Source organism: Homarus americanus, unplaced genomic scaffold (genome assembly GCF_018991925.1).
Source record: "Homarus americanus isolate GMGI-L3 unplaced genomic scaffold, GMGI_Hamer_2.0 scaffold31037, whole genome shotgun sequence".
NCBI lineage: Eukaryota > Metazoa > Arthropoda > Malacostraca > Decapoda > Nephropidae > Homarus > Homarus americanus.
The window spans coordinates 28,199,088-28,220,301 of NW_024722227.1; the positions used below are offsets into that span (position 1 = coordinate 28,199,088).

The 21,214-nt window shown below is 42.9% G+C and overlaps 1 protein-coding gene across 1 annotated transcript; it reads left to right on the plus strand.

Annotated features, from left to right (window-relative positions):
- Positions 1–42: 42 nt before the first annotated feature.
- On the plus strand, positions 43–19,883 carry LOC121862679 (GTPase-activating protein and VPS9 domain-containing protein 1-like). Its single transcript, XM_042361001.1, is given in 27 exon segments — positions 43–194; positions 880–996; positions 4,034–4,224; positions 4,416–4,598; positions 4,991–5,045; positions 5,048–5,104; positions 5,373–5,584; positions 5,862–6,096; positions 6,477–6,566; positions 6,746–6,806; positions 8,737–8,994; positions 9,375–9,577; positions 9,953–10,011; positions 10,013–10,117; positions 10,119–10,748; positions 11,157–11,416; positions 11,944–12,118; positions 12,472–12,522; positions 12,821–12,837; positions 15,667–15,901; positions 16,283–16,491; positions 16,791–16,905; positions 17,379–17,411; positions 17,413–17,449; positions 18,166–18,363; positions 18,908–19,065; positions 19,578–19,883. Coding segments are annotated over 25 exon segments (3,915 nt in total). The 5' UTR covers positions 43–194; positions 880–891; the 3' UTR covers positions 19,049–19,065; positions 19,578–19,883.
- Positions 19,884–21,214: the final 1,331 nt, after the last annotated feature.

The following is a 21,214-nucleotide window of genomic DNA, read 5'->3' on the forward strand; positions in this document are numbered from 1 at the left end:
TCTGATTTTATTTATCGATATTATTTTTTTCTAGATCGTAATAGAAGTAGAGAGGTTCATGATCGTAAACAAATATGGTCTCAGTGTCAGTGGTGGGAGGTTAATGGTAACACCCTTGGGTCATCTGCTCTTGGCTCTCTAACCACCATCACATATAGTTAACCTCTACTTCACGAGCTTAATATAGTGTCAAGGTAAAGTAATGTCTCTAGTGTACGAGGCTGTTAATGGTGAGGTGTGATGGTGGGTGTATGGTGGGATGTAAAACTCCTCTATTTAACGGACTATGGGCAGGAAGTTCCGTTATATAGAGGTGTCATTAGTGTATAAAACTCCTCTATTTAACGGATTATGGGCAGGAAGTTCGTTATATAGAGGTGTCATTAGTGTATAAAACATCTCTATTTAACGGACTGTATAGAGAAAAAGTTCCGTTATATAGAGGTGTCATTAGTGTATAAAACATCTCTATTTAACGGACTGTATAGAGAGGGAATCGTTATATAGAGGTGTTTGTTAGTTGTGAAACCTCTATTTAACGAACCCTCGATATAATGGACTTTTATCTCTATATAGTTCATTAAATAGAGGTCTCACTACCTTAACCTAACACTACCTTAACCTAACACTACCTTAACCTAACACTACCTTAACCTAACACTACCTTAACCTAACACTACCTTAACCTAACACTACCTTAACCTAACACTACCTTAACCTAACACTACCTTAACCTAACACTACCTTAACCTAACACTACCTTAACCTAACACTACCTTAACCTAACACTACCTTAACCTAACACTACCTTAACCTAACACTACCTTAACCTAACACTACCTTAACCTAACCCTAACCTAACCTAACCTTTCTGCACAGGGTTGGAGCAGTATGGGTAGTCTACAGGCTGACATAGGCGAGTTGGCTCATCATTTGAAGCAAGAGCGATTATTTCTGGAAGCGGAGAAGCACCAAATACAACTACTCAACGAGAGAGTACGTACTATTGTTTATGTACTATTGTTTACGTACTATTGTTTACATACTATTGTTTGCGTACTATTGTTTCTGCATTCATTGTTTACATATACTATTGTTTACGTACTATTGTTTACGTACTCATTTTAAGTATTCCTTTGACAATTTTCTTGGTGAAATTTTAGTTTGGGTCTATGTATGGTTAGGTTAGGCTAGGCTAGGCTAGGCTAGATATCCAAACAATGTCTCCGATGGTTAGGTTAGAATAGATTGAGGTTAGGTTAGGTTAGGCTAGATATCCAAACAATGTCTTTCCGATGGTTAGGTTAGAATAGATTGAGGTTAGGTTAGGCTAGGCTAGGCTAGATATCCAAACAATGTCTTTCCGATGGTTAGGTTAGAATAGATTGAGGTTAAGCTCATTTCCCTAACTAACTCCTACACTTCATTACAGGTCAGTAAAACTATCGAACGACCTTACCATGTGTCTTGTGTTAGGTTAGGGTTAGACTGGTAGAATTACATACTCCGGTTGGCCGAGGTGACCAAAATATCATAAGGGCGACAAGATTTTACTATTTTGTTGGTCTGGGACAGGCGAGTGGGTAAGACAAACTCAATGTGCATAAGAGCTTCATATAGAGAATAACACTATTAATGGTAGTTATGTTAATTGTATCACCCAAGAGGAAGGGAATAAAATATATTCACTCAATGATATAATGTAGTGTGATAAATCTGGACAAATGAGTTGGTACAATGCCACCTAGAACACCAGGCCGGTTCAGGGATTGTATGACGCCACACACCACCGCCAGTCATGTCGCTGTGTATGAAGACCGCGCATTGTAATGAATAAACTGAGTCTAGTTATGTAGATATGCAATTGTGTGAAATTCATTTCTACTCATAATATATAAAAGCAATGACAGCAAAATTTAATACCTATGAATGTATAATAGGCAAGAATTAAACAATCGATGAGAACTGCCTTTTTCAACAATCACACCATTTATTATCAAAAACAATTTCCAAGCACATATATTCGATTATCACCCGATACAAGCGAGATATCGAAAATAATAACTGCATTGCAGGGAGATTTGACAACCAATTCACACACATTCAAAATCTAATAATGGTGACTATTGTATTATAGAACAAGTGAATTATATAGATATAAAATATTAGAAATTTGGTCAAGGTTAAAGCTTTCACATTTTTATTTTTTTCTTAACATTATCGTTATTTCTTTTGCATAAATTATATATTATTATTATCCAATTGGGAAGCACTGGTGGAGACTACACCCAGGTTTCAGTCTAAGTGATGCTGCATCCGTCCAAGAAATGTGTTTGTTCTGATGAATTCATGCTATGGCTGAAACTTGGAAGCAGAAGCTACGTAGTTGGCATTGGTACAGATGGGCCCAGCGTTATGACTGAGTGTAGAAATGGTTTAATGTAGCTCGGTGAGAAAGAGATCTAGAGAAACAGGGATTTGGAAGGCATCCATTGTACTGCACATAAATTGAACTGGCTTACAAAAAGGATGATGCAGTAAATGATGTTCACTAGCCACAAAGGTTGACTTACTGCTGCTAGACATATACTGTTTGAAAAAGGGGATTCTCTTAACAGGAGCATGTTGAGAAAACTTGCTCATGACCATATGCCAGGTATCATTTATGGTTCCAACTGCGTGTGGGTGGTACAAGGTGGCTCTGGCATATGCTGCAGGCATTGGAGTATCTACTGAAGGTTACCAGGCTATTTTACTCCACATGCAGCAGATGCAGAACCCTGATGATCCCATGTACACAAGGATTCATCCAGAAAACTAGAACTACCTGCTCCTTGTGTTGACGGTCAGTACCTTCACCTCTACTGGGGTCCTCTCAAGAGCTGTTTGGTCAAACAAATATTTCTGCTATTGTGGATGAAATTCAGACTGCAGTTGATGTACTTAACAAATGACTGACTTGGCCAGGACCCAGCCACAAAGGATTATGGAAGGTAACACGATCATGTTCAGGAAAGCAGTGGTAGGAGCAACACTTCCAGGACTGCATGGCTTGACCAATACTTTGACATCACCGATTTCAAGTCTAAACAAAAGATTTATTTACATGGCCAAAATAGAGGTGCCAAAATTCACGGATTCTGAATTTCAAATTGTGGCTTGCAGAGTACAGTGGGAATGAAGACTTCGAGGGGCTAGCGCCCGTGCTAGCGTTGGCCCAGGCTCTTGAGAAACACTGATGGAGGCAGAGGTGAATCTACTTTGGTAGAGGATGAATGGACTGTGTTCAAAAGTTACATTAAAGAGGAAGACATCACTTGTTTCAAGACTCTTGGCAACAAATCAACCAGTCATACGGAGAAAAGGTATGCCTCATTTCTCCATCTGGATTTGACCTACCGTTCTCAGTCCAGCTAGTTAGGCCCGTGCTGAGCGTGGTTTTAACTCCAGGTCAAACACATTAAGACAGATTGGCAGTGGGTCTCACTGATGATGACCACCTGTGGATCACATGGTGGATTTCCGGTTACCAGTGTGTTGGCAACTTCAATCGGACAAAGCCATTTGCCGGAATTCTAACAACTGTGGCCTGCTGTGTGGATGGCTACACTTTCACACTGCCCGGCTGCAGCACGGTGGAAGATCTGGGCGACAACAATAAAGGTTGAGCGAGGGCGTATGCGGAAATGCTTGTTCATCTGTGACAAATCATTGTTCCATGCAATTAATTTAGTTATTCCAGTGTTGGTTTATGATTTAACATGGTTTCTGTTAGTAAATAAATGCATCACACAGTAAATAGAACAATATATAAGCCGGTGGTGCCAATGTTTAATGTTTCTGGACAAATTGTTTAAGGGCTAGTCAAAATTTATAAGGACTAGTAAATTTTCAAATCTACTACAGTACTAGTCCTGCTGGCGACTATGATAAAATGGTGAATTTTACCCTGTTAGATTAGGATAGATTAAGTTAGGTTAGGTTAGATTAGATGAAGCCCATTCCCCTAACTAACCTCTACACATCGTTACAGGTCGGTAAAACTATCGAACGAGCTTACCATGCATCGTGGGTCAGGGGAGAACAGCAAAGGAACTACGATGACCTGGTACTGCGACCACACACCTCACCCCCTGCTTGCTGCCAGAGAACCAACCTGCTGAACCAACTCAAGTTCATCGATGGCTATAAAGTTTTGGGATTTAATGTAAGTTCAGTAATGAGGTTTGTTTTAAGTTCTCAGATGTTCCTTAGCTCTCAGAGGTTCCTTTTGAAGTTACTACAGATACATACTGTAATTATACATAACCTACATATCCATCATAATGTATATATGTATAACCCCTATAGTACATACCCCACTAACCCACCATAATGTATCAAAATATCTATGTATCTATGTATAACCCCTATAGGAATTCTCACGGGGACCTGTTATCAAGTCTGCGTGAAAACCCCCGACTCGTAGCCAGGTGTCTGGTGGTGGGGGAGAACCAGAGTCAAGAGGTGATGCAAGTTACAGCCAGGACAGTCTTCTCATCTATCTACGCCAATTGCCTCCTGCCTAATGATGAGACCTACGTGCTTAATCTGTTGAAGTAAGTAGAGTGTGTGTAGAGTGTGTTGAAGTAAGTGTGTGTGTGGAGTGTGTTGAAGTGTGTAAAGTATGTCATCTACTTCATCGTGTTATGAGAGACTGCTAGTGGCAGTTTTATCAATGTGTGGCCATGATGTGGGCTTTTATTCCATTGTGGCCATGAGAGAGAGATTTTTTATCAATGTGTGGCCACAGTCCAGAGGGGCGGCAAGACGCTCGATGGGAACCAATCAGCTCAGAGTAAAGAAGAGGGGCGGTGCTTATGGGCCATAGGTGGGGGAGGTAAGATGTAAGATGCTCGGGGGAACCAATCAGCTCGTAGTATAGAAGAGTGGGCGGGCTACAGGCCACATAGTCCAATCACGATCCCTTACGCCGTTTATATCACCCCAGACACATGATGGAACTCCAGTTGGCACGTCAGAGACCCCAAGGGGTGCCCTGCCACGCTCCGCGCCGCTCAGTCAGGTTTACCGAGCCTACGTCGATACTCTACCCCAGGCCAAGGTAGGTGGAGAACGTGTCTTATTTTTGGGGGCGTTTTTCACTGCGTAGATTTTATTTTTTTTCCCGTGGTGATAGATAATTTTGTATGTACTGGTGTAACAACCTTCTTTCCTCACACAGCCAAACATAATTACCTTCATCTCCCCCTTAATTACCTTCATGTCCCCCTAATACCTTCATCCCCCATAATTACCTTCATCCCCCATAATTACCTTCATCTCCCCCTTAATTACCTTCATCTCCCTTATTACCTTCATCTCCCCAACAGGTGTTCCTAACGGCCGCTCTGCACCAGCCAATCGTACAGCTGCTGATGGAAGACGAACTGTTCCTGGACATCGACCCATCCAAGGCCGCCGTCCGCTTCCCGGCCGAGGAACGACTCAGGAGGTTCGGCAAGGAAGGCACCCCTGAGTACAATGCGGCCCTGGCCAAGTACCGGGCCTGGACCATAGCCAAGCTGGTCAAGATTGCCGACAGGTAGGTGGGGGAGAGGTTATTGTTTTGAGGGACGGTCGGTAGGAAGAATCTCAGGGATTTGTGTGTGGTGATGTGGTGTATGGTGGGATATGGTGGATGGTGTGGTGGATGGTGTGGTATAAGGTGTGGTTTATTGGAGAGTGTATTAGTCCTATACAGAATCATAATTAAAAAAATTAACGCCCCTAAAAATTAATTCCCATTCTCTTTATAAATCAATTAACCTTAAGATACTGACTATTTTCCCTCATTTTTTCCCCCACCTTTTTTCCCTCAGGTTCATGGAAAGCATAAAGGAGGCTATGAATTGTTTCCCGCCCCAGTTGTCTTGGCTGGTCAGGATCCTCTACGACGTGTTGCTAACGGCCAAACGAGCTGACACCAGAGAGGTCAGCGCCATCTGTGTCGACCTAGTGTTTGCCTTCTTCCTCTGTCCGGCTCTGGTCACACCCGAGCCACACGGGATCTGTGACGCGCCCATTTCTCACATTTCCCGATTTAATCTCATACAGGTGGGTGGTGTTTTTTTTTTTGGTGGGTGGAGTTTTTTATTTTTATTTTTGTTGATTGGTTTGTTTTGGTTTAGTCTAGGTGTGTGTGTGTGTGTGTGTGTGTGTGTGATTGTGTGTATGTATGTATCTATGTATATGTGTGTATGTATGTACCTACCTAATAGAAAATAACCAACCATGAAATACACCCAGATAAAGATGTCTCAGCTCAATGTCTCAGTTCGATGTCTCAGCTCAATGTCTCAGCTCGATGTCTCAGCTCAATGTCTCAGCTCGATGTCTCAGCTCAATGCTAAAGACTGTCATCCTTATCCTCTACCACTCTTCCACCTCCTCCCACTCTCTCTCTCTCTCTCTCTCTCTCTCTCTCCCTCCCTCAGGTGGCCCAGATTCTACAGGTCCTAGCCATGAGCAGATGGGAAAGTCCAGATGTCCGACTGACTGATCTGTACTCACACTTCGACAAGGAGGTAAGTAGACTCCTAGTTATGGGGGCTAGTAGTTATGGGGATGCTAGTAGTAAGTAGACTCCTAGTTATGGGGGCTAGTAGTTATGGGGGCTAGTAGTTATGAGGATGCTAGTAGTAAGTAGACACCTAGTTATGAGATTATTTCCAGCCTAGAGATTATTTCCAGGCTTTATTTCCAGGTTATATCGGGCGTTGTTGATGGGATCCTGAAGGGGCGGGTCAGAGGCTCCACCACCCGGAGTGACCTGCCTTAACAGCCCTCTGAGTAGCCTCGTTCGCTCGTCCTGCCTCATTCCCGAACCTCGTTTACACACGCTGTGCCTTCCTCTACTCTGTAAGTATGGAGGGGGTTATGAGATAATTACAGTATCTCTCTCTCTCTCTCTCTCTCTCTCTCTCTCTACTCAGCTCTGAACTAGAAGACTATTTAATCTCTTCATTTCATTAACTACCTCGTTAATGTTTCCAGATAACGAGCAAATTGCCCTAACCCTATTTAAACTCCTCAACACACTAACGACCTCCTCAATACACTAACTACCTCCTCAACACACTAACTACCTCCTCAACACACTAACTACCTTCTCAACACACTAACTACCTCCTCAACGCACTAACTACCTCCTCAACACACTAACTACCTCCTCAACACACTAACTACCTCCTCAACACACTAACTACCTCCTCAATGCACTAACTACCTCATTAATGATTCCAGATAATGAACGAATTACCTGAAGACGACGAGATGCGGAAGGAACTAGAGGTATCTGTCGGTCGCCTCAAACCGTCTCACTTCTCTCCAGCACAGTCGAGCAGCCCAGCCATCTCCACCCCTACCACCACCAAGAAGAATTTGTTGGAGAGAGTCAAAAGTAATAGGTAAGGTTGTGGTTTGGTTGTGGTAAGGTTGTGGTTTGGTTGTATTTTGGTTATGGTTTGGTTGTGGTATGGTTGTGGTATGGTTGTATTTTGGTTGTGGTTTGGTTGTGTTGTGGTTTGGTTGTATTAATGTTGTATTTGGTTGTATTTTGGTTGTGGTAATCTCTGAAAATTGGCTCCAAAAGTCATCCTGTGTCCTATATGTGAAGTTGTGGTCTCCAGTAGGTTAAAGTCTACCTAACCCAACCTAACTTGACCTAACCTAACCCAACCTAACTCGACCTAACCTAACCCAACCTAACTCGACCTAACCTAACCCAACCTAACTCCAACCTAACCTAACCCAACCTAACTTGACCTAACCTAACCCAACCTAACTCCAAATAAAGAATATGTTATTACTTAAACACATTATTATTATTATTATTATTAATTATAAAAAACTTATTGTAAATATAAAAGGTCAATGTATAACTACTGTAATGATGACCTGAGATGGTTAACGACCATACATCAGACACCCAGTTCATCAGAGGTAACTACGTAGTAACCATTTGTCAACTATTACAATCTGTTAATGTCATAACTACAACAATTATTTTTAAATATACAAATACCTGAAACAACTGATGATGTTTTACTGATAACTTTACCATTTACACCTAACTTTCTTTTACAATTTACATATAACTTTCATTTACCATTTACATCTCTTAACATCACTGGCAACATTGAAGCCAAGGTAGAGTCGTCTCGGAACCACCAGCCTGACTACTGGGCCAAGCTGTCAGGTGTTATGGTTGTTTTCAAATCGTAGTTCCGGGCAGATATAATGTAACTTTCTTCATTTATTTTACTGATATACATACATACACCATCATACATACACCATCATACCTACACCATCATACCTACACCATCATACATACACCATCATACCTACACCATCATACATACATATTGTGAAAAAACGTAAAATAAATAATTGTCCTAATGGTAAATACATAAAAATAATGTTATGGAAATCCTTCATCAGTCCGTCGTCTGGCCCAAAATTGTAAAGGTAGTTTGTGGAACGATCAGAACTACTTGTTAGGCCTGTATACCAAACCTAAACTACTCTTAACCCTCAATAGTCTCTGAACAAGCATAACTACACCTTGACCTCCCCAAACAAACCTAAACTACTCTTAACCACCAATAGTCTCTGGAACAAGCATAACTACACCTTGACCCTCCCCAAACAAACCTAAACTACTCTTAACCACATCCCAAACTACCCTCCCAGAATCAAGAGCAACAGCACCAAGACCCAGAACGAGGGTAGCGGCGATTCAGATTCCTAGGTCGTTACATGAGTCCTCAACGACCCAACAACCACAGCAACTACTTCAAGGACAACAGAGCAGTATGGATGAAGGTGACGTCATGCCTTCCCCTATAGACTACGACACGGTGCTGGTCATCTCACTCAACACCTCTAGTCCCCCAGAGTGCCCAGGACTCATGTCAGAAGATAAGGTGCTCTCAACTCTACAGGTGATTTGTTTGGGGGTTTGAATGTTTACGTTTTTTAAGGTTTTTATTTATTTATTTTGTTTTAGGTTTTTTTTAAGTTTTTTTATCTTTTAATTTATTTTTTATTGTTTTTAGTTTTGTTTAATTTTTTCGTGTTTTTCAGGTTTTTAATTTTTTTTTAGGTTTTGTTTTGAATTTGTAGTTTTTTATTTGTTTATTATTTTTTGCTTATTTTTATTACCATGATAAATTTTAGACCATTTTTCATTACCAGGATATAGTATTATTTCTTAACTATGTCTACTACCATGATATTATTTCCTAACAATGGGTTAGGTTAGGTAACAAACCATCAACAAACGAAACATAACATCTCTATCGTAACCGACCTCCTTCCTCCCACCCCAGGCCAGCAAGTCAACCTCACGCGTCAGGATGAACGTAGAAGACGAGGGGGACGGAGGGGGGAGGAAGCCACCATCGAGAAGAGGACGAGGTTTTCCCTATCCCACGACGAGGGGTCGATAGGTAACACCTCTGACAACCTGGAGGCCATTAGTGAGGCAGCCAGTAATCACAGTGTTGCCTCTAGTCTTGACGATGTGGAACAGGTGTGTGTGCGCTTCATACATACAGTCCTCAACACACACAATATAGTCCCAACACAAATACACATACATACACACATACATACACACATACATACACACATACATATCCTGTAGCTGTCTTAAATTTATTGATCTTGTTGCATAAGACTTGGTTAGGTTAAGTTAGGTTAGGTAGTTTTGCAATCAGGTCAGGTCAAGTCAGGTAGTCTTACAATCATGTTATCAATAATGTCTATAAACTCTTCACCTTTTTACTTAGGTCAGGTTAGGTTATGTCATGTCATCTATAATGCCTGTTAACTGTCTCTTATTACTCTAGGTCACGTCAGGTCAGGTCATCAATAACGTCCATAAACTCTTCTCTTGTTTACTCAGGAAGATCAGCCGGACAACTTATCGGACATGGTATCGGCCAATGTGTCGGGCAGAGGGACTCAACGTCTCCGGCCGGGACACTCCGTCATCCCAGGTGACCGAGGGGGAAGAGGCCGGCCTGAGGAGTGGGGAGGAGAACCAGCCAGCCCCTCCCAACGTCCCGGTCACCGCCCCTGCCGCCCGCAGACATAGAGGAGAAGTTTGGACGTTTCGAGATCAAGCCGCTGATCGGCGGAGACGAGACCGTGATTCTGGTCTCCGACACCTGGAGCACCGACGTGTTGGCCAGCGACTCGGAGACGATCGAGGCGGCCGACAGGGCCGACCGCGGAGACCAGTTCCACGATCAACTCCTCAACCGGCATCTGGCGGAGCTAGACCGGATGCAGGGAGACTACCTGAGCGGAGACGCAGCCGGAGAGACTTTCGAGACGGCCTCCGAGGCCTGGAGTACGGACGTGCTGGCCTCGGACTCGGAGAGGATGACGGAATTCGACACGGACGACGCCCAGAGCGTGGCCAGGTCGGACGACACCGGCCGATCCGAGGTGGAAGTCGAACTCGGCCCGGGGAGCGACCTGCTCAGACCCGACCCCACACAACAGGAGGATAACGTCACCCCGGCACACGGATCTCGTTCTCCGGTCGACGGGGCCATGGGGGGCAGCGGGGGCATACTGAAACCCATGCCTGTTATGCCCTCGCTGTCAGACACCGGCAACAACACACTGAGCGGCATACTGAAGCCCATACCAGTGGTGCAGAATAGAGGCGGCAGACCGGCGACCCCCCCAGGGTAGAGTTCCAGCCCATACACCCGGCGGGAGACTTACCAGTGCCTCGTCGTCCAGGAGAGAGAGAACTCCCGGGACGAGCAGGAAATCGCCTCGGCCACCCAGTCTCTCGGCCGACTCAGCCTCAATCTCTCGACCCTCCCCAACAACGGCATAGTGCCGGGCGATCGACACCTGTTACTGAACACTTTCATCGGGGACGGCAACAGAGGGCCGACCGGGGCTCCCCTGATGGACCTGGGGACGGGTAACGACGGGGCCACATAGTCGTTCACCCTCAACATAAACTGCTTCCAGCGACCGCGGTTCGGGCGAGGACGGCAGTTTACACCTGAGCACGACCAGCTTGGCGTCGTCCAGCAGTTCGGGGTCGGACGTGGTGGGAGGCTCGGAAGGCGTTCTGCCTCCAGCGGTTCGGGTCCAACGGCGGATCTGGTCGACGCCCTGGAGCCCCCCGCTATAAGCATGGCCTCGACCGGGGCTATACCAAAGAGCATCAGCTTCGACAAGACGGCCGAGAGGGGCGACCGCGATGCCATCGACGGAGACGCCAAACACAAACGCGGATTTTTCAAGAATTTTAAACTCCCCGGGTTCAAGGGCCGACGTAAACCAGGGAGCAGGTCGGATGACTCCACTGCCTACATCCGCGCCGCCTCAACACCCAGGACCTGAACATAAGACGAGCGCTGTCGGAGGAAAACCGTCCTCCGACCATCGAGGAGACCAGCGACGACATACTGGCCAAATACCGCAACAAGAAGCCAGAAATAGACCCTCAGAGACCGATGGTATGGAGTCTGGTCAACACAACCTGTGAGTAAACCAGTAAGGTGTTATTTATCTCAGGGTAGCATTATAGATACAGTTATTTATATACAGAGGGACCCCGGGTTAGGTTAGGTTCCTGTTATTTGTACAGGGAACACAAGTTATGTACAGTACTTACAGAACAATGTTTAAAATACCACTACTATATCATAGCCTAAGACCTTATATAAATAACTTAATTTATGAACAAATACAATAAGTCATCAGGTAATTTTTTATATTTTATTCAGGAGATGTATAGATACATACATACATATATACATACATACATACATACATACATACATACATACATAGGTAAAGAGACAGACACACACACCAACCAATCACAATCTTTGGCCCTAAACCACCTCAATCCTCCCACAGACGTGAACGAGCCACCAAAAACCGAGGAGGATGAACGACTGTACATCGACCCGGCCAGCATCGAGACGAAGCACGCCTTTGCTGACGCCAAGAGAAAATTGCGTCTGGTCTTGAGTATTGCTGACTTCTCTATGTCGCCTTACCTGCCAGAGTTCGGCCAGCCTACGGGGAATGAGTACGTAGAATGGGCTAGATTGTGATGATGGGTCTAGATAGTTTGAGTTTGTGGGGCTGTTATGGGTCTATAATGGCTTAAATTAACTAATATATCTGGATAGTTTTATTATTAATATTATTACCACCACTACTATCATCACCACCACCACAACCACCACTACTATCATCACCACTACTACTACCACCACAACCACCATTACTATCATCACCACTACTACTACCACCACAACCACCACCACCATCGTCTAATAGCACCATCACCACCACCACCACCACCATCGTCTAATAGCACCATCACCACCACCACCACCACCATCGTCTAATAGCACCATCACCACCATTCACCCACAGCAACAACAGCCTGGATAACAACGCGTTGACCTGGTTACGTGCCAATGGGTCGTAGTTACCAACCTCCACGATCGTTTCTGGTCGCAGCTCCACGAGACGCTACTGCGGTACAGCTGTTTGACCTACAGGTAATTAGCGTCATGGTGATTTGAGGTGATTGTTTTACAGGTGATTTTAGAGTACTGGGGGTTGAGTATTTTGCCTTGGCGGCTACTTTATTTTACTCATCCTGTGGCCCAGTGGCATGAGGATTACGAAGAGTGCAATTTACAAGCGGATCTGTAAATTAACTTCATTGTTGGGATGTTATGCTTTTGAGATGTTGCACAGTGTTCATTGTTTGTTTTAGTTCTGCTCTTACTGCAGGTACATATTCTAAATGTTGTGAGTACAGGTGTGTGAGGAAGACGTATGTCTGGCCTCACGCATTTACTCACATTGCCTGAAAGTATTCGGCACATTGTTTGGTTCTATGAGAACGATATAGTGCCCACTGAGGTCTACAGAAAAGTGGATGCAATCGCCATATGTAGAAGCTATCTTGCCATTAGGTTGAAGTGTTGTGCCATTCACACACACCATGTTTTGTGAGACCTGTCTAAAGGTTCTATCTTCACACGGTGCGAAAGGGACGTAGTGTTCAAGTGTCAACGGCCGCATGTCTGGCCACACACTTACACATTAATCTTGTTTGCATCTTGAAGACATACTGCCAGAAATTACTTACCTCTAACGCTTAATCTAGACCACAACATCCTTAATCTAGTGATCTTGTTACTTGCGCTATATACATATTTCTTGATACATCTTGTCATGTGACCTGGATCAACTGGTTATGACACATGTGTCTGCTCGTCAGAGATTCTGTGGTTCTTCCTGAACTACAGTTTTAAGGGTTCTTTTGACGAATTGAAGTGTATTCAACGGTGGGGTGAGCGTAACCTGTCTATGTTTTATACGGGCCTGCTGTGAGGGGATCCACAACCAGTTTGACCTTGACGCGGTCGGCAAGGTGCAGCATATTTGTGTCTGCTTCCGGGGAACCAAAAGCAACAGGTTGAGGGGTTAATATCAAGGGCAAATGATGAGATTGATCCCAGTGATGAGACTGTATCGTAACAGTGGTTTCAATAGATTTAACCGCTGTGAGTATGGCAACTCATTCAGTTTTGTAGAGTGGATGCCAGTTGTTAATTCTAACTGTTTTCTTCGGTGAATATACCGTCAGTTGAAATCATAACAACTCCCTTGCCCCAGCCTCCACGGTAGAAGTGTTAAGAACCCATCAGTGTAGATGATGCGCTTTGTGATAATATCATCAGTCTGTAGAGTCATGTATGTGTTCAAAGGCTCTCCTTTGGCAGGTGTGACGGAGATAAATGCTGCAATATAGTAATTTTTAGGTGGTCACGTTGTTATTGTGTGATATCAAAGGAACATCTGTTTCCAGGGTGGCAGGAAGTGTTGTGTCTCCTTTTGTACCTGGGTGGTCTAGTCCAAACATCTTTAATAATGTAGCTATGGTTTGGATCTCTTTAAGCTCACCAGTCCCATGGTTCATACATTCTAACAATTTTAGAGAACAATGTATCAGGATCCTGCGCGAAGCCTCAGGGCTATCTCCCTTGAGTTGACAATTCTATCTTTTAACACTATGGGTATGCTAGTTCCTCATATTAAGTATACTTTGGTGATCATGGGACATCCTAGGATAATTCTGAGGCTTTGTTTTGCATTTCTCCGACTTATTGCGCCTTTCCACCACGAAAGGACCAGGGCTGGTGCATAGTAATCTCTCAGATCTTACCATAACGCCTAGGTACATTGTTTTTAGCAATTCTAATATTACCTTTTCATAGTGCGGACTCATACCCTTCTGTGAGGTCTCAGTCTGTCAATTACATTGCTTGGTTAGCTGTTTGTAGCATGGCAGGTAGAGGGTACAAGGACAAACACCAAGATATTTAAAAGAACATAGTCAATAATGTTGTTACCTATCTTGAGCAGGCGGGGCACGGCGTTTGATTCCAACCCCGTTTTGTTGAACACCTTAGTTTTTCTCATTGGAGGCCAACAGACCAAAGGTTCTCACAGGCTGCATATACATGGTCCGAGGTGGTTTGCATTTCACGATGGTTTGTTATGTGAAATATCCTCTTCAGCATGGCTGATTGAGATATTGCTGGGGTTGTTTGGTATTATTTAATAATGCATTCACGGAAATCTGTGTTAAACAAGTGGGGCTAAGTACTCACCTTGAGGGTACAAGTTGCCAAATCTTTAACTTCTTTTACGCCTGAAACAGTGCAGCAACCCTTCACCATTGGTTGGTATACTTATCCAGTGTAACAGCCTACATCTATATCCATCATGACCTGATTCCATTGCAACATAATTGCCTATTGGCAATATCAAGTATGCAACTTTCAGGTCAGAAATGTGAATTGTATCTGTGCCTTTCATCTACATGCAGTTAGGAAAGTGGTGATGCAATTATATACACCTTTACCGCTTGGGTGAAGCCATTTTATGTTGAGAACATGTGTTCTCTGATTCTATAAGTCTGCCAGAGCCATCCTCAAGGTTTTGCACAGGCAGCTGGTTATTTGATATGGGACGAAAAGGCATCCGAGGCTATCTGGTTTCGGTATTAGTACAACAATGCACCTTTTGGTCCATGATGTCAGGGTAGTTGTTTCCTCAAACATGACTCATATTGTACAATATAACTTAATGGATTGCCCGACTTCCTTTTGTCACTGTAGTGGTCTAACAATGTTGCAAACATTCCGTCCTCTCCAGGGGCAATGAACTTCCCTGGTGAGGCGATCAAGACTCACTCGGTATGAACCTCCACTCATCGTGCTGTTGCCCAGCATAAGTTAATAAATTACTTCTCTCTGCAGACTTGGCATCAAGGTCCCTGAGTCCTAACTGTAACCATGTCTTTCCTAGGCACGCAGGCCCACTTTGTTATAGCTCATTCTGAAAACTTTTGCAGAGGGGTTTGGATGGAGACATTGTCTCCTGTTTTTACCTCTGATTATGTATGTGCCAGAAACTGCTGAGGGATGTGTGTTGGTTCGGGCTATGACATATATGCATTTTGTCTGGGTTCGTTTTACCGTTTCCTGGCAGCCTTGAGGCGACAATACAATTGTAACAGCTTTGAGGGTATTCCTAGTGGGTGGTGAGAATACTATGGAGGTCAGAGTACTAGGGAGGTCAGAGTACTAGGGGGGAGGTCAGAGTACAAAGGAGAGAGGTTTAATATTACCTCCTTACCTCAATTCTCCCCTCCCATTTCACCTCAGGGTAGAGAACACCTTGTAAGGAGCCTGGTGGACGACTACCGCAGCAGGTCACCCTATGTAGCCTACCTGGTCCGTAGCAGGCAGGGACTACTGACCACTATTGCTCACCTGGAGAAGTAAGTGGAACCTTTTATAAGTGGAACCTTTAATTAGTGAAACCTCTATTTAATGGGGTGTTTGGAGAGAGGGTCCATTAGATGTGGAACCTTTACTTAATGAACTATATTGTCCATTATATCAAGTACCAGCAGTTTTCCCACACCACCACACTTTAAACATCTCATTTAACCAAGAAACGAAATTATCCTCCCACCCCTCCTCACACACCACATACCAACACACTCTAAAGCACATCCTCATTCCACACCCCACCATACCAACACACTCTAAAATACCTCATTCCACACCCCACCATACCAACACACTCTAAATAACCCTTCCTACCCCATACCAACATACTGTACTTTATAAGAAAAAACACCACCTTACCCCCCCAGGCTGTTGTCGAGAATTAACGCAGATGGGGCCGTGGTAATGTCGTCCATCGTTGGGGTGGCCAGAATGTTCCTCGAGCGTAGGGAACATAGTCTCAGCCGGTTCACCCACGACTTCACCGTACTGACTGTTCCCGATGAGAAAGTTCAGCTGATCGAGAACTTCTTGTCCCAACTGTACTCTGAGTTGGAACGAGACCCGATGTGGATTAGTGAGTTTTGTGTGTGTGGGTGGGAGGGTGTGTAGTGTATGTGTGTGTGTGTGTGTGTGTGTGTGTGTGTGTGTTAAGTTTTTAGTTATAATGAAGGGTCATAACTTTTGCCTGAAATCAGTTTAGGTTAGGTTAGTTTAGGATAGGTTAAGGTTTGAGACTATATATGGGTTAGGTTAATGTTAGATTAGGCTAAGGTTAGGTTAGGTTTAATACTGTACATAGATTCTTATTCACTTACCTTATTTATTACGATCGTTATGTATTACCTGATCATTATGTATTACACCCTCCCACAGGCAGCACCAACGAGCAGTTGCACGCAGCACAGTTGGCCCTGGAACGAGTGGTTATGTCACATATCTACATCCATGCCTTGTACCCCAACGGTGACGGAGATGTGTCCAGAGACCAGTGAGTAGTGTGTGTGTGTGTGTGTGTGTGCGTGGTGTGTGTGTGCGTGCATGCGGCAGCGTTTGTTTTACCCTCATGCTGTTGTACAGGATTCGAATTCAAACATGGATTTAAAATAAGTTCCTGATCATTTTATATTTACAGCTGTACAATATTAATAATGTTCCTTACTAGATTAAATTATAATGTAACAGCTGATGTACACACACCACAAACTACTTAACCTAACCATAACCTAACCTAACCATTACCCCAGAACACGATCCACAAATTGACTAACATCCAGAGGCAAATGGCGTAGAGAAACTCACCATAGTTTCACCCTGCCCGGGGAAATATAACCTGGGGTCCACTCACTTGCCAGGTGAACATGCTGACCATTACACACACACACAGGTCTACACCTCCCCACCCCCCAAAGTTTACGACAGCCCCAGTACCGAAGTGTTGACTAATCGTTAATTATTTTCCAGGGTTTTGCACGAGCATATGAAGAAACTGGCCGCGCATCACCCCAACTCACAAGGATCTACGGATTCCAAAGGTCAGTCGAGGAGCAACTACTTTATATGTGTGTGGGTAAACGATCAAGTGCCTCGGGTTTAGAGTGTGATATTCCTTGAGTTTTGTCTCACTCGAGTATAATGTAAGAGTCAGTATAAGTGCCTCAGGTTTAGAGTGTATTATTCCTCGAGTTTTATCTTGCTCGAGTGTTTTGTCTCACTCGAGTGTAATGTAAGAGTCAATTCAGAGGAAACTTTACTATTTGTGTGGGTAAGTGATTTTACCTCAAGTGACTCGGTTAAGTGACTTGTACAGGAGGTTCTCTGACTTACAATTGCCTGACGTACGAATGCTTGACCTACTAACGTCTGACTTACAGAACGCCCGACTTATGAACGAGGATAAACTTAAAATTTCCAGTATTTTATTTACCTGGTGATTTATATACCTGATGACTTATTGTATTTGTTCATAAATTAAATTATTTATATAAGGTCTTAGGCTATGATATAGTAGTGGTATTTTAAACATTGTTCTGTAAGTACAGTACATAACTTGTGTTCCCTGTACAAATAACAGGAACCTAACCTAACCTGGGGACTCTCACTACTATATCAAGCATTACATTACCTAACACTAACACTAACACTAACACTAAACTAACACTAACACTAACACTAACACTAAACTAACACTAACACTAACACTAACCATAAGCTAAAAGTAACCCTAAACTAATTACGTTTTCATCAACAGCTGTACCAGTATGAGTGTCCGTGGCCCAGTGCTCAGGCAGAGATAGTGTGCATCAGCGCCTACAAGACACCAGGTGACAAACTACAGTGTGTGGTCCGAGCCTCCCAGACCATAATGAACCTGTTGTCTCTAGCACACGATCAATCAGTCCCGGCAGCTGACGACTTTATGCCCGTTCTTGTTTACGTGCTCATTAAGGTTAGTGTTTGGTTTGGTTAGGTTAAATTGTCTCTCGTTCTTATATCAACAGTTTTATTTTATATGTCTACTGTACAGTGTGGGTCAAAAGGTCACCCTCCTAAGAAATGACCTCGTGTCGACCCCAAACGAGGTGAAACACTACGCTGGCTGTCGGGGTAAATCGAGTTCAGACGATCATTCCCCTAAATTTACCCCAGGGAGTAAACTTTTCTCCCCTACTCTACAATATTCCCTATTTTTTCCCCTATTTTGTTCCATATTTTGCCATATTTTTTTCCTATTTTCCCATATTTTCCCCCTTGACATAATGGGTGATAATCTCCGACTTGTTCCAACAGACCAATTAATTGTTATTCATTGTGTTCGTGTATTGTGTAGTGGGGATATTTTAATGGTGTCATGAGTAACCCTAGACATAATGGGTGATAATAATAGGTGATAATGGGTGATAATAATAGGTGATAATAGGTAATAATGGGTGATAATAACAGGTGATAATGGGTGATAATAATAGGTGATAATGTCCGACTTGTTCCACCAGGCCAATCCACCGGCTCTGCTGTCCACAGTCCAGTACGTCAACCTGTTCTTCGAGAAGCGGCTCAGTGGTGAAGACCAGTACTGGTGGACACAGTTCTGTGCAGCTATTGAGTTTATCAAGACTATGGATTATATGCTGTGATGACCCCGGTAAGCAAGGTTTGGAACAGTGTAATGGTGTGGTTTGGGAGGCTGTACGCATTGTTTGGAAGGCTGTAAGCATATATGGTTTGGGAGGGTGTACGTATGGTTTTGGACTATGTATGCAATGTACACTCGGGGGAACCAATCAGCTGTTAGGTATAGATGAGGGGGTGTGGCTTATAGCCCAGCTTAGCGTAGAAAGGGCATAATGGATGAAATAATTACAATGAAATATAATTTTTTGGACCTTATTAAAAAATTTCCCTTCAATTACTAACCATCTCTCACCTCCATTATACCATAACTCAGATCTTAAAAGTCAATAATAATAACAAATCTGGAGTCTTATACCAAGGGGACCACTGATTTCCATTTCATCTCACCTTAATATATACGGACCATCCCCGACTCATGACGCGTTCCTGGACCCATAGTTTAGGTTAGGTTAAAGCCCTTACAAAACAACAATAATATACTCATATATAACAATGTAAATAAAGTGATGTTAATTACAGTTATCTTTGCAGCGAATGTGTCAGGATCCTGTTCGTGAGTGCGGGCGATGGTAGGTCGGACGGTCGTAACTCGGGGACTGCCTGTAATGTAAATATTAAAATAAGACGTTTGATTTATCGACAACAACAACCATCTGTGATTTATTATTGTGGTTCCTTTAAAATTTATGGTGTGTACAGTGGAACCTATTATGTTAATGGTAGTACCTCAATCTAATGGTCTTAACTTATGTAAACAGTAGGTAAGACAACTTTCTGTGTTTACTTTATGGGAAACAATATAGAACTGTGGATGATAAATATTGGTACTATATGAAGGCTGTCACTAGTTACATGTAAAGACCGTGGATGATAAATATTGGTACTATATGAAGGCTGTCACTAGTTACATGTAAAGACCGTGGATGATAAATATTGGTACTATATGAAGGCTGTCACTAGTTACATGTAAAGACCGGATGATAAATATTATTGGTACTATATGAATAAGTTGCTGTCACTAGTTACATGTGGAAGACCGTGGATGATAAATATTGGTACTATGAAGGCTGTCAATTAGTTATGATGTAAATATCTGGCGGATGATAAATATTGGTACTTATGAAGAAGCTGTCATCAGTTACATGTAAAGACCGCGGATGATAACACAGTACTATATGAAGGCTGTCACTAGTTACATGTAAAGACCGATGATAAATATTGGTACTATATGAGGGCTGTCACTAGTTACATGTAAGACTGTGGATGATAAATATTGGTACTATATGAGGCTGTCACTAGTTACATGTAAAGACTGCGGGATGATAAATATTACACTATATGAGGGCTGTCACTAGTTACATGTAAAGACCGTGGGATGATAAATATTGGTACTATATGAAGGCTGTCACTAGTTACATGTAAAGACCGTGGATGATAAATATTGGTACTATATGAAGGCTGTCACTAGTTACATGTAAAGACCATGAATGATAAATATTGGTACTATATGAAGGCTGTCACTAGTTACATGTAAAGACCATGAATGATAAATATTGGTACTATATGAAGGCTGTCACTAGTTACATGTAAAGACCATGAATGATAAATATTGGTACTATATGAAGGCTGTCACTGGTTACATGTAAAGACTGTGGATATGATAAATATTGGTACTATATGAGGGCTGTCACTAGTTACATGTAAAGTGGATGATAAATATTGGTACTATATGAAGGCTGTCACTAGTTACATGTAAGACCGTGGATGATAAATATTGGTACTATATGAGGCTGTCACTAGTTACATGCCGTGGATGATACTATTGGTACTATATGAAGGCTGTCACTAGTTACATGTAAAGACCGTGGATGATAAATATTGGTACTATATGAGGGCTGTCACTAGTTACATGTAAAGACTGTGGATGATAAATATTGGTACTATATGAAGGCTGTACTAGTTACATGTAAAGACCATGAATGATAAATATTGGTACATATATGAGGCTGTCACTAGTTACATGTAAAGACTGTGGATGATAAATATTGGTACTATATGAAGGCTGTCACTAGTTACATGTAAAGACCATGAATGACATAAATATTGGTACTATATGAAGGCTGTCACTAGTTACATGTAAAGACTGTGGATGATAAATATTGGTACTA